This window comes from Furipterus horrens, unplaced genomic scaffold (genome assembly GCF_987537825.1).
Source record: "Furipterus horrens unplaced genomic scaffold, mFurHor1.1.pri manual_scaffold_3, whole genome shotgun sequence".
Lineage (NCBI taxonomy): Eukaryota > Metazoa > Chordata > Mammalia > Chiroptera > Furipteridae > Furipterus > Furipterus horrens.
The window spans coordinates 95,084,939-95,097,157 of record NW_028327173.1 but is presented as its reverse complement, the minus strand read 5'-3'; the positions used below and the strand labels follow the sequence as shown (position 1 = coordinate 95,097,157).

At 44.3% G+C, this 12,219-nt stretch overlaps 2 protein-coding genes across 2 annotated transcripts in view; one reads left to right on the top strand and one right to left on the bottom strand.

Annotated features, from left to right (window-relative positions):
- Positions 1-6,830, top strand: part of BPHL (biphenyl hydrolase like) — a 52,453-nt gene extending 45,623 nt beyond the window's left edge. Inside the window, exon 7 of the mRNA XM_090269893.1 lies at positions 6,537-6,830. Within this exon, the coding sequence (XP_090126019.1) occupies positions 6,537-6,624 (88 nt within the window). The 3' untranslated portion in view covers positions 6,625-6,830. The remainder of the gene's footprint in view (positions 1-6,536) is intronic.
- TUBB2A (tubulin beta 2A class IIa) lies at positions 5,818-12,004 on the bottom strand. The gene is made up of 4 exons (XM_090269887.1): positions 11,819-12,004; positions 10,337-10,445; positions 9,881-9,991; positions 5,818-8,673 (listed from the first exon to the last, which is right to left on the bottom strand). The coding sequence occupies exons 1-4, from the start codon at positions 11,873-11,875 to the stop codon at positions 7,613-7,615; spliced, it is 1,338 nt and encodes a 445-aa protein (XP_090126013.1). The 5' UTR covers positions 11,876-12,004; the 3' UTR covers positions 5,818-7,612.
- Between the last annotated feature and the right edge of the window lie 215 nt (positions 12,005-12,219).

Genomic DNA, 12,219 nt, shown 5'->3' with positions numbered 1-12,219 from the left:
TGTATCAAACTCTGATGTTGCTTTTTTCCACTTAAAATTATGTTATAAATTTTTTGTGTTATTTTAGCCTTAAATATGTACATACCAGATGATAAAACTGTTATTCAGAATTATAAAATACCGACATATGCCAAACCATGTTGGTGGCTGACTTGATTAAAGAGCAGATACATGTTGCTTGTTCTTTGCATTCTTGTTTCTGCCAGCCAGCTTTGGGCATCACTGAACCTTATATGTCAGCAAAATTTTTTCTTTTTCAGTCCCATACATTTTTGTATGGAGTGAATAGAAATTTATATTTTAAATACTTTGGCTGACACAGCAGCCAGATAGATTTTGCCAGCCAAAATATATAGCCAGCTACATCAAGGTGAAAATTCAAAGTTGAGTAAATTCATTGTTTCCCTCATATGCAATGGATGCGTATCCTAAAGGAGAAAATGAGGTGTGACTGGAAGATAGTGAGCTAATTTTTTTAACAATCATACTGGAAAATAAACATCCAAGTGAGCCTTTACCCCTTCAAAGACTATGTATTAATTTCAGAGATACTGTCATTACTCAGAACATCATTGCTATGAAATTCTTTTGAAATTGACTTTTATTAGCAGCCTGAGAAAGTCTTTCCTTCCTCACCCACTCCTTCCTTTCCTCTTTCTCTTACTTTCTCTGTTCCTGCCTCCTCTCTCTCTCTTTCCTTTCCTCCCATGAGCCAATTTCCAATGCCTGCTGTGGGCCAGCACTGCCTTGAGAGCTCCCACAGTTCAGGAGGGAAAGCACATGCAGACACAGTTCTACTACTTCCTAATTATACTATTCCATGAAAATTTCTCAGAGAATTTTTACATGTGGGGGGCATGCTTCTTATTCTACAAATATAATTATCATAAACCTATATAATTTCTATGTTTATATAACATTTTATATTTTAAAAGGCATTTTATGTACAAAATCTAATTATACTTTACAGCTAACTTATGAAAAAGAAATACTGTTCCCATTTTGTAGAAGAGAAAATCAAGGCTAAGATGCTAAGTAATTGCCCAAGGTTGCATAGACAGTTAAAGACAAATCCTAGTTTTTTTTCCTCCTAATATAATAGTTTTCCCCCACAACACAGCTGCCTCTCATAAACATACTCATTTTAATATGATGGTAAGGTGTCTGGATTATATACTTGCTGATCTGGTTAATTGTTTTCCAGCATCATAAATGACAGGTTGTTTTATACTGACTCCCACAGTAAAGGCATGTGTTCCCTTGGAGAGCCATGTTCAATAAAAGTCAGTCTGCAAGAAAGTTTAATGTAAGAATTCTGTTCCAAACCCGTCTCCTAACAACAGAATACATCAATATGGGAGAAATATATTCCTTCACTGTTCAGATGTTAATGTTTCAGTGGACTGTTTTATGGAAGGTCATTTTCTTAGAGAAATATTCTTTGGAACAAATCAGTTGACGGTAAAGTGTTATTAGCAGTGATTGTCTAAAACTGGCTTGCATTTTACACCTACTACCTCCCTCTGCTAAAACAGCCCTTTATGCCGGATGTAAATTTGCCTAAAACAGGCGTGTTTATTTTGAACCCAACAAATGAAAGTTGGATTCCTTAAGCACCAACGTCACCCTGTGATTCTGTACACCATGCTCCTTGTCAACATGGTGCAGCAACTCGGAGTGTAGCAAGCTCCGGTGAAAGCGGTGTTTCACTACCTTGCCAGGTGCATTTATAACTAAAGTTAAAGGCAAAGTCTGTTCCCTCAAAGATTTTACCAACAAATAGATATCATATATGAAGCCAAAGGAGGCTAATGAGGGGTGGGGTTGTTCAGCAGGCCTGCTTTCTGCTTATGTTAATGTGTGTCTCTCTCTTTTCTCTCTGTGGGAGAAGAATGACAGAATCTCTTGGGAGCAAAGAGGCTTTAGAGATCATTCAATTTTACAGGTTTTAAAATTTGTTTTTAGGTAGTTGAACCCATTCTCCTAACAAACATAAAATAAGAGCTGTTCTTATTACAACAGTGATGGGGAGCAGACCTTGCCCCTTTCATTCTCCTTGTTCTGCCCTGGCCCCTGTGCATCCCCTGCTTGTCCAGTTCTCTGTGAGATGGAAAAGCACTGACATCACTCACCACATGTCTAGCCAGTCAGCCTCTGCTTGGGTGTCTCCTGTAACCAGACATGCATCACCCATGAGGCCAGCCCCAGCTTGTTTGGGGGGAATTTGCATTGAGCAGAGGTTGGCACACATCAGACTCTTTGGGTGTGCCCTGGAGGCAGTGGGGCTCAGACATCTCGAAGGAGCTTATGACTACATAGCTTGTTGAACTATGTGTCTGCTCATTGTGTGTATTAGTCTGCGAGAGCTGCTACAATGAATACCAGAGATTGGAAGGCTTAAATAATATGTTTATTTTCTCACAATTCTGGAGGCTAGAAGTCTGAGATCAAGGTGTCTACAGGGCTGGTTTCTTCTGAGGCCTCTCTCGTTGGCTTGCAGATGACTGCCTTCTCCTTGTGTCCTCATACAGTTTTCCATCTGTGTGTGTCTGTACCCTAATCTCCTCTTCTTAAAAGGACATCAGTCATATTAGGGTGGGCACTAATGTCCTCATTTTAACTTAATTACCTCTTTTCTAAAAATCCTCACCCAAGGACTTTTTTTTTTTTTTCATTGCTTTTTTAGAGAGAGAGAAAGGAAGAGAAACATCCATGTGGGAGAGTGCATATTGGTTGCCTCCCATGGAGATCAAACCTGGAGCCTAGGCATGTGCCCTGACCAGGAATCAAACCCATTTTGGTTATGGGATGACACTCCAACCAACTGAGCCACACCAGCTAGGGCAACTTAAGTACCTCTTTAAAAACCAATATCCAAATAAGACCACACTCTTAAGTACTGGGAGTTAGGACTTCAACATACGAATTTTGGGAAGAAACTGTTCATCCCATAATAGTATGTTTCTGAAGAAATGCTCAGATGTCAGCACTTATAGGCCCAGCAGAAGTCAGGGTCTGGATTTGAGACCCAGCTGCAAATGACCAGCATCTTGCCTGGAATCCTTCTCTACCTCTCACCTCCTTTTGTTGTCTGGCCAAGTATATTCATTCTTCAGGTTGCAACTCAGATGTCTCCTCCTTCTCCAATTATTCATCTATCTGAAGCCACACAGCTCCTTATTTATACCTTTTTATAGCTATTAGCAGGTGAATTTAGTTTTCTTCCTCTTGAGCATGTCAACACCTATCCCAGATGCAGTCTAGTACCTGTTGAAAGAAAGAGAATGTAAGAGCAAGAGAAGCACATGGGGCCAAGCCTCTGTGGGTAACCAATGGTCACTGACTGGTGACCTGGGGCCAAAAGGTATGGTGCAGAGTCCAACATCATATTCTGGGGTTGGGACCAGAGAGCCAGATCAGATGGGAAAGAATAGGGGGTAACTTCTATGTGCACAAAGTGGCACCTGGGGCCAATGTCACCTAAAAGAGAAAGGTGGGACAGTGGAGTCTTGCCGGACAGCACAATTGGTATTTGGGATCGTGAGCAACATTCATAGCTGTAGTGGTGAAGAGCAGTGGCAGGACTCAGGCAGGTTCGAGTGCTGGCTCAGTCACTAATTAGACAGTGAACATATATTTCTGTGCTTCTGTGTCCTTGTGTGTAAAATGTGAATGATAGTATCTATCATTCAAAATATATTTTGAGGAATGAGTGCATATTTGTACATTTAAGATTTAGAAGAAAAAAAAGACTTAGAGCTCAACACTCAGTAGCTGCCACTTCTGTAGATGGAATGCTAGTGTGAGTGCAGGCGATCAGGAGACAGCCAGGGTATAGCTTAATAGGTGAGAGGCAAGTTGTCCTCTGCCCCAACATTCATCACCATTATTAGTATAGGTGTATGGGTGTATTTATTAGTCAGGATTCTCCAGAGAAACAGAACCAATGGGATACACACACCCATACACAAGAGGTTGATTTCCTATAAGGAATACGAAATTGGTTCACACAGTTATGGAGGCTGAGAAGTTCAAGATCTTCAGCTGGCAAGCTGAAGCAGAGTCAGGAAGGTGGAGACCAAGGAGGGATGAGGCATAGTTCCAGTCCAGCTCTGAATGCCTGGGGACCAGGAAGAGCTAGTGTTTCAATCTGAGTCTGAAGGCATAAAAAAGCCAATACTGTATCCCTTTTGGAAGGCAGTCAGACAGGAGCTGACTTTGGTTTTCAATTAAAACAAAAATGCTCACAGACTTACTGGACTCTCTCTGGGTTCATAACTAATTTAGAGTTTTATCACATCCAAAGTAGAGAAAAATGCTGCAGCACATTATTTATGGCTTGTTCATATCTGTAGCTCTCAGAGCTTAATTTGAAAACTGGAAGGGTAGACAAGGAAGGGATGGTAACATCACTTCTCCTTTGCTACCTGGCCTGTAAAGAGCGAGATTCTAGAAGGACTGTATCAAGCAGAAGTAAATTGACCACTGAATTTATACTGTGAGGTTAGACATTTTAATTTCTCAAAAGATCTAGAATCACCTCTTTTTCTAAAAGTGCCAAATGCAACGAGGAACCTGCATTGGCAAATGGGAACTTCTGTTTGCTATCTTGAGGACCTTTAATTTCCAGCTAAACCATGTGTTGGGTGTTGGGGGATTTCCTACCAATTCTCCTAGGAAATGTGGTTGTTTGTAAAACCTCCTCCATGGAGCATGTGATTAGATCCTTTTGTTATTTGGATGAGAATCTTGGTCAGCAGTAGAGGTGCTACATTGCCTTCACAGCTTATATATTTACTCCTGTCTGGTGTGGTACTGTCCCCAAAGAGGAACACTCATGGGCTTTACATATAGTGCCTCTTGTGTCAGACCTAAAGGAGAGTGTAGTAAAGAACTTGAAATGACCCCCAAAACGTATCAAGGAGAACAGCAATTTTCTTTATAGTCTCATCCGTCTGTTCATCCATCTGTAATTCAGTGCAGGTCTGACTATAGATGACTCAGAACAGATCTTCTATATTTTTAATGTAGGAGACCAAGTTTTTATTTCCCTAAGACCTAGAGATTACTATATGAAGAATGCAGACAGCACTGAGGCTAAAAAGAAGGGAGGATTCGCTGCTGGTGTCTCTCCTTCCTTATTAGGGATTCTGAACAAATTATAGAAATGGGGTGGGACATGTGATAAGCACCATGGCTATCCACAAAGGAGGACTTTCAAGTTGGGCAAATTAGGGTCTTTGCTTCCAAATCCAGCTTAGCACACATTAGAAGATGCAGTTTAGCCTAAACATGCCCTTCTATGACATCTCAGCATCCTTGGCAGTTGGTTGCCTCATAAAAACAGAGTCCTTGAGCATCCCTGCAAGCCCTGTTCCTTGTGTAGGTTAATGTGGCTTGCTCTTCTTTTCTGAACAGCATTAAAATTGAATTTGGAACATCCTAGTTACTATAAATGGCATTAACTTTCCTAAGAGCCTCAGAAAGATCCAACAATATAGCCTATCCTCCTTTCAAGTAAATGATCTTGATTATCTCAGTACCTCCAGCCCACCCCCATGTGATTGGGCTGCAAGGACAGCTGTGTCTCCAGGACCCTTTCACAAGTTCTCCCCAGTGCACTGAGAGCTCTCAGACCCCAGGTGCTGAGAGACCAGGGATTTAGGCGATGCAGTGATTGGCATTTTCCCCAATATAGTCCTTTTAATGTCCAACTGTCATGTGGACAAAACAGCTCAAGTTTGTACTTATAGCCTAGAAGCTTTGTTTACAACTTTTATTTCTGTACTTTTATAACCAATAAATAAAATGTACAACTCAGAGAAGTCTGCCTTTATTAAAGTTGCCAACCAGCCACGTTCAACCACAACCCTATTGAAAGGAAGAATCCTTGCATGGACAGTGAGGTTTGCCACAAAAGACATGTAGTGACAGCTGCAGAAAAAGGGTGCTGATGCAGGCTGTCCTCAGGACTGTTCCCACAGTACTAAGAAACACTTATTCACCCTTTGTCTAGTGGCTCGTATTTAGTTATTCCGTTCTCCAAAAATGACAGTGATTTGGAACCTTGAACCACAGTCTGGTGGTGGCCGAATTGATTTAGTTTTTTCCACTACACAGATGCCCCAAGCTCACTTGTTCTCCAGTGGATTCTAGACATTTTATATTTTATCATTTTTCCAACCTTCTCTTAAAATCAACCTTATTAAAATGGATTTTTTGTTTTTTAGGTAACCAACACATCATATGTCATGCACCACTCTCAGGCTGGTTCAGTTAAACCCTTTTTTACATGATACAATTCCAAATACAATGTATGTGCTCTTGTTACTGTCAACTTCCAGGTTAGTCACAAGCTCCAAGAGACTTTCACTCTTTAATATTCAGGAAAGTTTATACTATGTACCATACATTCTCTCCCTTATAGGAGTCATGAAAAAAACACGGTAAGTTTTTACTTTAGATTCTCATGTAATGTTAGGGAGGGCAAGAGGTTTTAAATGGTATGCCATTAATCAGAAGCTTTTTCTTTTTAGGTTGCATCTGATGCCAGAAGGCAAACACAACCTCCATTTACGTTTTGCAGATGAATTCAACAAGTTAGCAGAAGACTTCTTACAATGAATATAGGACCTGGTGTTTCGCTGGCATGGGGCTACAGGCTGTTGCTGCCTCTGGAACCCACCCCTCATGTCACACCTCAGTTCACATTCCTTCCTGGCTTTCTACTCCTCCCTATAACTGCTCCTAAGCCAATATGAATGATAACATAGTAAAAACATCCTCAAGCTTTAATAGCTATTAAAATTAAATCTGATTTTTTAACTTGACGTTGTGAATCTCTACCATTGTCTTAAAAAATAAAATCCTTATTGTGATTTACTTTATTTGCAAATAACCATCAGATGAGCACTGGTAGTGCTCCTGCCTGCCATTTTAGGGCACCTTGAATTCATGCCCCACCTTTTATCTGAGGTACAAGTGATACTGGTCTTTTTGGTTGTGTTTATCACATTGTGCAAAGGAAGCAAAGAAATAGAAGAAAGTCCTGCCTAAGGTCCTCGGTTTTACATTTTTACAGGATTGCTAGAACTCCAATAAAGGGAAGAAGGTTTACTTTATCCTCAAATTGCTATTCACTCCCTTACCTTTACTGGATTCCTTTACTTTGGGCCAGTGAAGATGAAAAAATTTTTTTTTATCTCTTTATTAATAGAGCTATTAATTAAAACATTAAGTACATGTGACAGAACATGACGAATTGGGTGGTAGACAGTGCAATATATAGATCATGTATCATAGAAATGTGCACTTGAAACCTATGTGATCCCATTAATCAGTCACCCTAATAAATTTAATTTAAAAATTAAAAAAATGTACAATTCTATTTTGTTAAAATTACTAAACCCAGAAACATATACAAGAAGTATCTAGTGAAAGAATAAAAATAAAGAAACCACAAGATTTTAGACACATGCCTTATAATTAGTATAGATATCTTAGAATTTCTGACAGAGGCAAAACTGAGCACCATAGTATACAAATAGAAAGACCATGCTTGATTGAGGACAACAGAAATTCACTAACAATGCACGATGTATTTCAGAAGTTCTTAAGCCTCATCCTCGCCTTCCTCCTCCTCGAACTCCCCCTGTTCATCGGCCGTGGCGTCCTGGTACTGCTGGTACTCAGACACCAGGTCGTTCATGTTGCTCTCCGCCTCTGTGAACTCCATCTCATCCATGCCCTCACCCGTGTACCAGTGCAGGAAGGCCTTGCGCCGGAACATGGCTGTGAACTGCTCTGAGATGCGCTTGAACAGCTCCTGGATGGCCGTGCTGTTCCCAATGAAGGTGGCCGACATCTTCAGGCCCCGAGGCGGGATGTCGCACACGGCAGTCTTCACGTTGTTGGGGATCCACTCCACGAAGTAGCTGCTGTTCTTGTTCTGCACGTTGAGCATCTGCTCGTCCACCTCCTTCATGGACATGCGGCCCCGGAAGATAGCGGCTACCGTCAGGTAGCGGCCATGGCGGGGGTCGCAGGCGGCCATCATGTTCTTGGAGTCGAACATCTGCTGGGTGAGCTCAGGCACCGTCAGGGCCCGGTACTGCTGGCTGCCGCGGCTCGTCAGGGGGGCGAAGCCCGGCATGAAGAAGTGCAGGCGGGGGAAGGGTACCATGTTGACCGCCAGCTTGCGCAGGTCTGCGTTCAGCTGGCCGGGAAAGCGCAGGCAGGTGGTGACCCCGCTCATGGTGGCTGACACCAGGTGGTTGAGGTCTCCATAAGTGGGGGTGGTCAGTTTCAGGGTGCGGAAACAGATGTCATACAAGGCCTCGTTGTCGATGGAGTAGGTTTCATCTGTGTTTTCCACCAGCTGGTGGACGGAGAGGGTGGCGTTGTAGGGCTCCACCACTGTGTCGGACACCTTAGGTGAGGGCATGACACTGAAGGTGTTCATGATGCGGTCTGGGTACTCCTCCCGGATCTTGCTGATGAGCAGAGTGCCCATCCCCGACCCTGTGCCACCCCCCAGTGAGTGGGTCAGCTGGAAGCCCTGCAGACAGTCACAGCTTTCTGACTCCTTCCTCACCACATCCAGGACTGAGTCTACCAGTTCAGCTCCCTCTGTGTAGTGGCCCTTCGCCCAGTTGTTCCCGGCACCGCTCTGGCCTGCCAGAGGTAAAGAATACCAGACACTAAAGCATATGGAATTTCAAGTTGTTATTGTGACACAGCACTAGTCTTAGAGTAGCAGATTCTTCCCTTTTAGAACTTACAAAGTATTTTTCTATATCAGTGACCCTCAAAAAACACTGGAGATCATAATAGAACAACGTTAGTTCAAAGGAGGTTATCAGTTGAACAAAACTATCTTAAGAACAGAGAACATTCTATTGGGTTGGCCAAAGAGTCCTGTTACGTTTTCTCCGTATAATGGCTCTAGTAGTGCTTAGTCATCTTTAGCTTCATTTGAAACAATTTTGTTAGATTGCATTGTGACAGCTGTCATATCAGCATGAATTTTTTAAAAAGCACATCAAAATCAGTGAATTTTTGTGCAGCCAGTTTATTATTAAAGATGGAAGCAGGTATGCAACATTCTTGGCATGTTATTATTTATTATTTCAAGAAAAGTTAAAAATACAACTGAAAGTCAAAGATTAGTGCAGTGTATGGGGAAGGTGATGTGACTGATTGAACATGTCAAAAGTGGTTTGCAAAGCTTCTTGGTGCTTTTGACATAATGGCCAAATAATTCTTTGCTGTGGGGCTGTCTTAGGCATTAGAAGATGTTTAGCAGCACCCCTGGCCTCTACCCACTAGAAGCCAAATAGCAAGAGATAGTCAACATACTCAAAATATCCAAATCAATAAAATTATTTGTGAAAATGAAAAATGGGTCTTATTTTATGGAAAAATGAAAACTTTTTGGCCAACTCAATATAAAAACTTCAGTTAGGTCCTATTAACAGGCAAGGGCAAAGGCACAACGAGATCAGACAACTGACTTCTGGTCATGAACTGTGCCTTTGGCCTTTGCTTCTTGAAGTGGCCACCTATTGTCACAGGTGCTCTGAAATTACCAGTAGCCTATTAGCTCCTGTTTGAAGCTTTTTCATTGCCCTTTATTCTTTACCCTTCAAAGGCTGCTCTGTAAGGGGAGGGCTATAGCAGCCCTCTGCCGCCTAACCCTGCCCTGTGTTGAGCTGTCCAGTGAGTCACTGCCCCTGGACTAGGTAGAATTAGGCCATGATTCAGTGCTACCTGTGGACACATAGTGTCCACTTTGGCATTCAACACTAAAAACTGTGATTTTTTTCACAGGGTTTAGGAAGAAGACTCATTGAGCCAGTTCCCATTGATCATGACTACATACCAAACACAAAGTTGTCAGGCCTGAAGATCTGGCCAAATGGTCCAGACCTGACAGAGTCCATCGTGCCTGGCTCCAGATCCACCAGGATGGCCCGAGGTACATACTTGTTACCTGCAGGAAATAAGAACTAGACTTAGACCTGCGGTTGACAAAGCAATCAGATAGGGTAATGTTCTATGCACCTTTCACAGCAGAATCCATTAGGGAAAATTCCCGCATGTGAGACAAAAGTACAAGAATAAGGGAGCTTCTGCTTTAAAAAGGTGGTAACGAGCATGCTTAAGTCATGGCAAATGTGCAGGAGTCTTAAGGAACTACAGTGTATTTTTTAGCAGTTGACATTTAAAATGGACACAAGAAGCATTTCTTTGTCATCTGTATGTTCCTAGTACATTGCACCTGACACAGTATGGAAAACAAGGTTGATAGAAAAGCAAAAGACATTCAGATAATCACCAGCAGCTTCATTGTAGTATACATTGATTCTCTCCAGCTGCAAGTCACTGTCTCCATGGTAACTGCCAGTGGGGTCTATCCCATGCTCATCACTGATGACCTCCCAAAACTGGAAATTTGGAAGAAAAAAAAAAATATATATATATATATCACATAATGGCCTGGCATCACAAATATCAGTAAGGATGGCCCCTTCTTCCTCTCATGTCCTTGAAACAGTGGTCATTGTGATCAGGTGGTTAAGGTATCCTAGAGAGATGAAGTAGCTGTGCACCCCTGTTCCTCCAGCAGAGGCTGCTGAGACGCTTGGAAATCAGCAGAGCATCCGCCATATGGCAACAGCCTGAAAAGCTGGGAGGGGCACTGAAGGAGGAGGGTGGGCACAGATCTTCTGGGGCAGCTATGGATACTGGGGAGGCTGTCACCCCCAGACAGCCGTGATATCACGGTAGCTCAGCTGATGAAAGGGCCCTGGCAGGACCCAGATCCAGCTGGATCCCACCCTGTGGTTGCTTTATGGGAATCAGTGTCTCCTAGCACAAGCCCAACCCAGCCCTCCAAGCAGTGCGGTGTTATGCCGCTGACATCCATACTGGCCTCTGCCCATTGAGCTCAGCGTGCCCTGGGTGGGGAAAGACAGGCAAGAGCCTGGGGGCAAGAATGGAGCAGTAAATAGATCTGGCCTTGGAGAGGGCACAGCCTCCATTGTGAATCTGCAGCAGGAAAGAGGGCGGGGAGGTTCGGCGGGCAATATGGCGGTTCTGACAGAGACCTTGTCCTTGGTCAGACCTCGCCCACACCCGTGCACCATGCCCACTCTGGTCTCGCCCACAGGGGTGGGTAATTGCAGCCCCAATACCGTCACCTGCCTCTTGGAAAACAGGAAGCCAGACTGGCATTACATATTATCATGTCTAGATGGTGCTTGTATTAGGAAAATTATCTAACATCCTCGGGTCTTTGTATCCCAATGAGTAGTCTCTATAACATCTGGCATCTCAATGACACTGCATTTTTTCCATTCAAACTATAGACAAAAATATCCAAATTAAATTCCAGATGAGGTCACTGGATTAACATGGCCGAAGCCTCTATCCAAATTTCAGAAGCTAATATACCTAAAGAAATGACAACTACATACGGATGAAAGGTCGGTTCCGAGAAAATTTCAAAGGACCTTGATTAAAGGCACATACAGCTGCATCGCCTCCCGTATCGCAGCAGGTGGTGTGGCTTTCTGGGCCCGCAGGCAGCAGTGCCGAAAATGCGCCACTGGGGCGGCAGGCCTCCGCCCCCTCCTCCCCGGCTCCGGACGCACCCTCAGCACACGCTGCACCCCACCTCGTCCGGCCCGGACCCTCTGGATCCACTGCCCCTCCACCTCCGCGCCCTTGTCTAGCCCAAACCCGCAGGACCCGCTGCACCTTCAGCCCCTGGGGGCCCACCGCCCACTTCCGATCCCGTCTGTCGGGGCGCGCCCACCTTGGCTCCGATCTGGTTGCCGCACTGGCCCGCCTGGATGTGCACGATCTCGCGCATGGTGCTGGCTGCAGAGCGGGTGGAAGCGCTGGCCCTCGAAACTGTGAGCGCTGCACACCCTGCCGAACTGGGGAGCGAGGAGAACTCTCACCGCGCCTCTGCTCCGCCTTTTATACCAACGGACCCGCCAGTCCTGCCTTGATGTAATGGCAGGCGGAGCTGCAGGGGGAGGTACGCCTGAGACTGCGGCACCACGAGGGGGAGCCGGGGCGCGGTGCGAGGTGCGGGGGCGCTCCGGCTGGTCGCCTCGCTCGCTGGGTCCGCGGAGGGAACCCAGGACAGGAGCCCGAGCGCCTCAGACCCAGCCAGCCACTCTCTCCCCAACTCACTAGTGCTGCCCTACG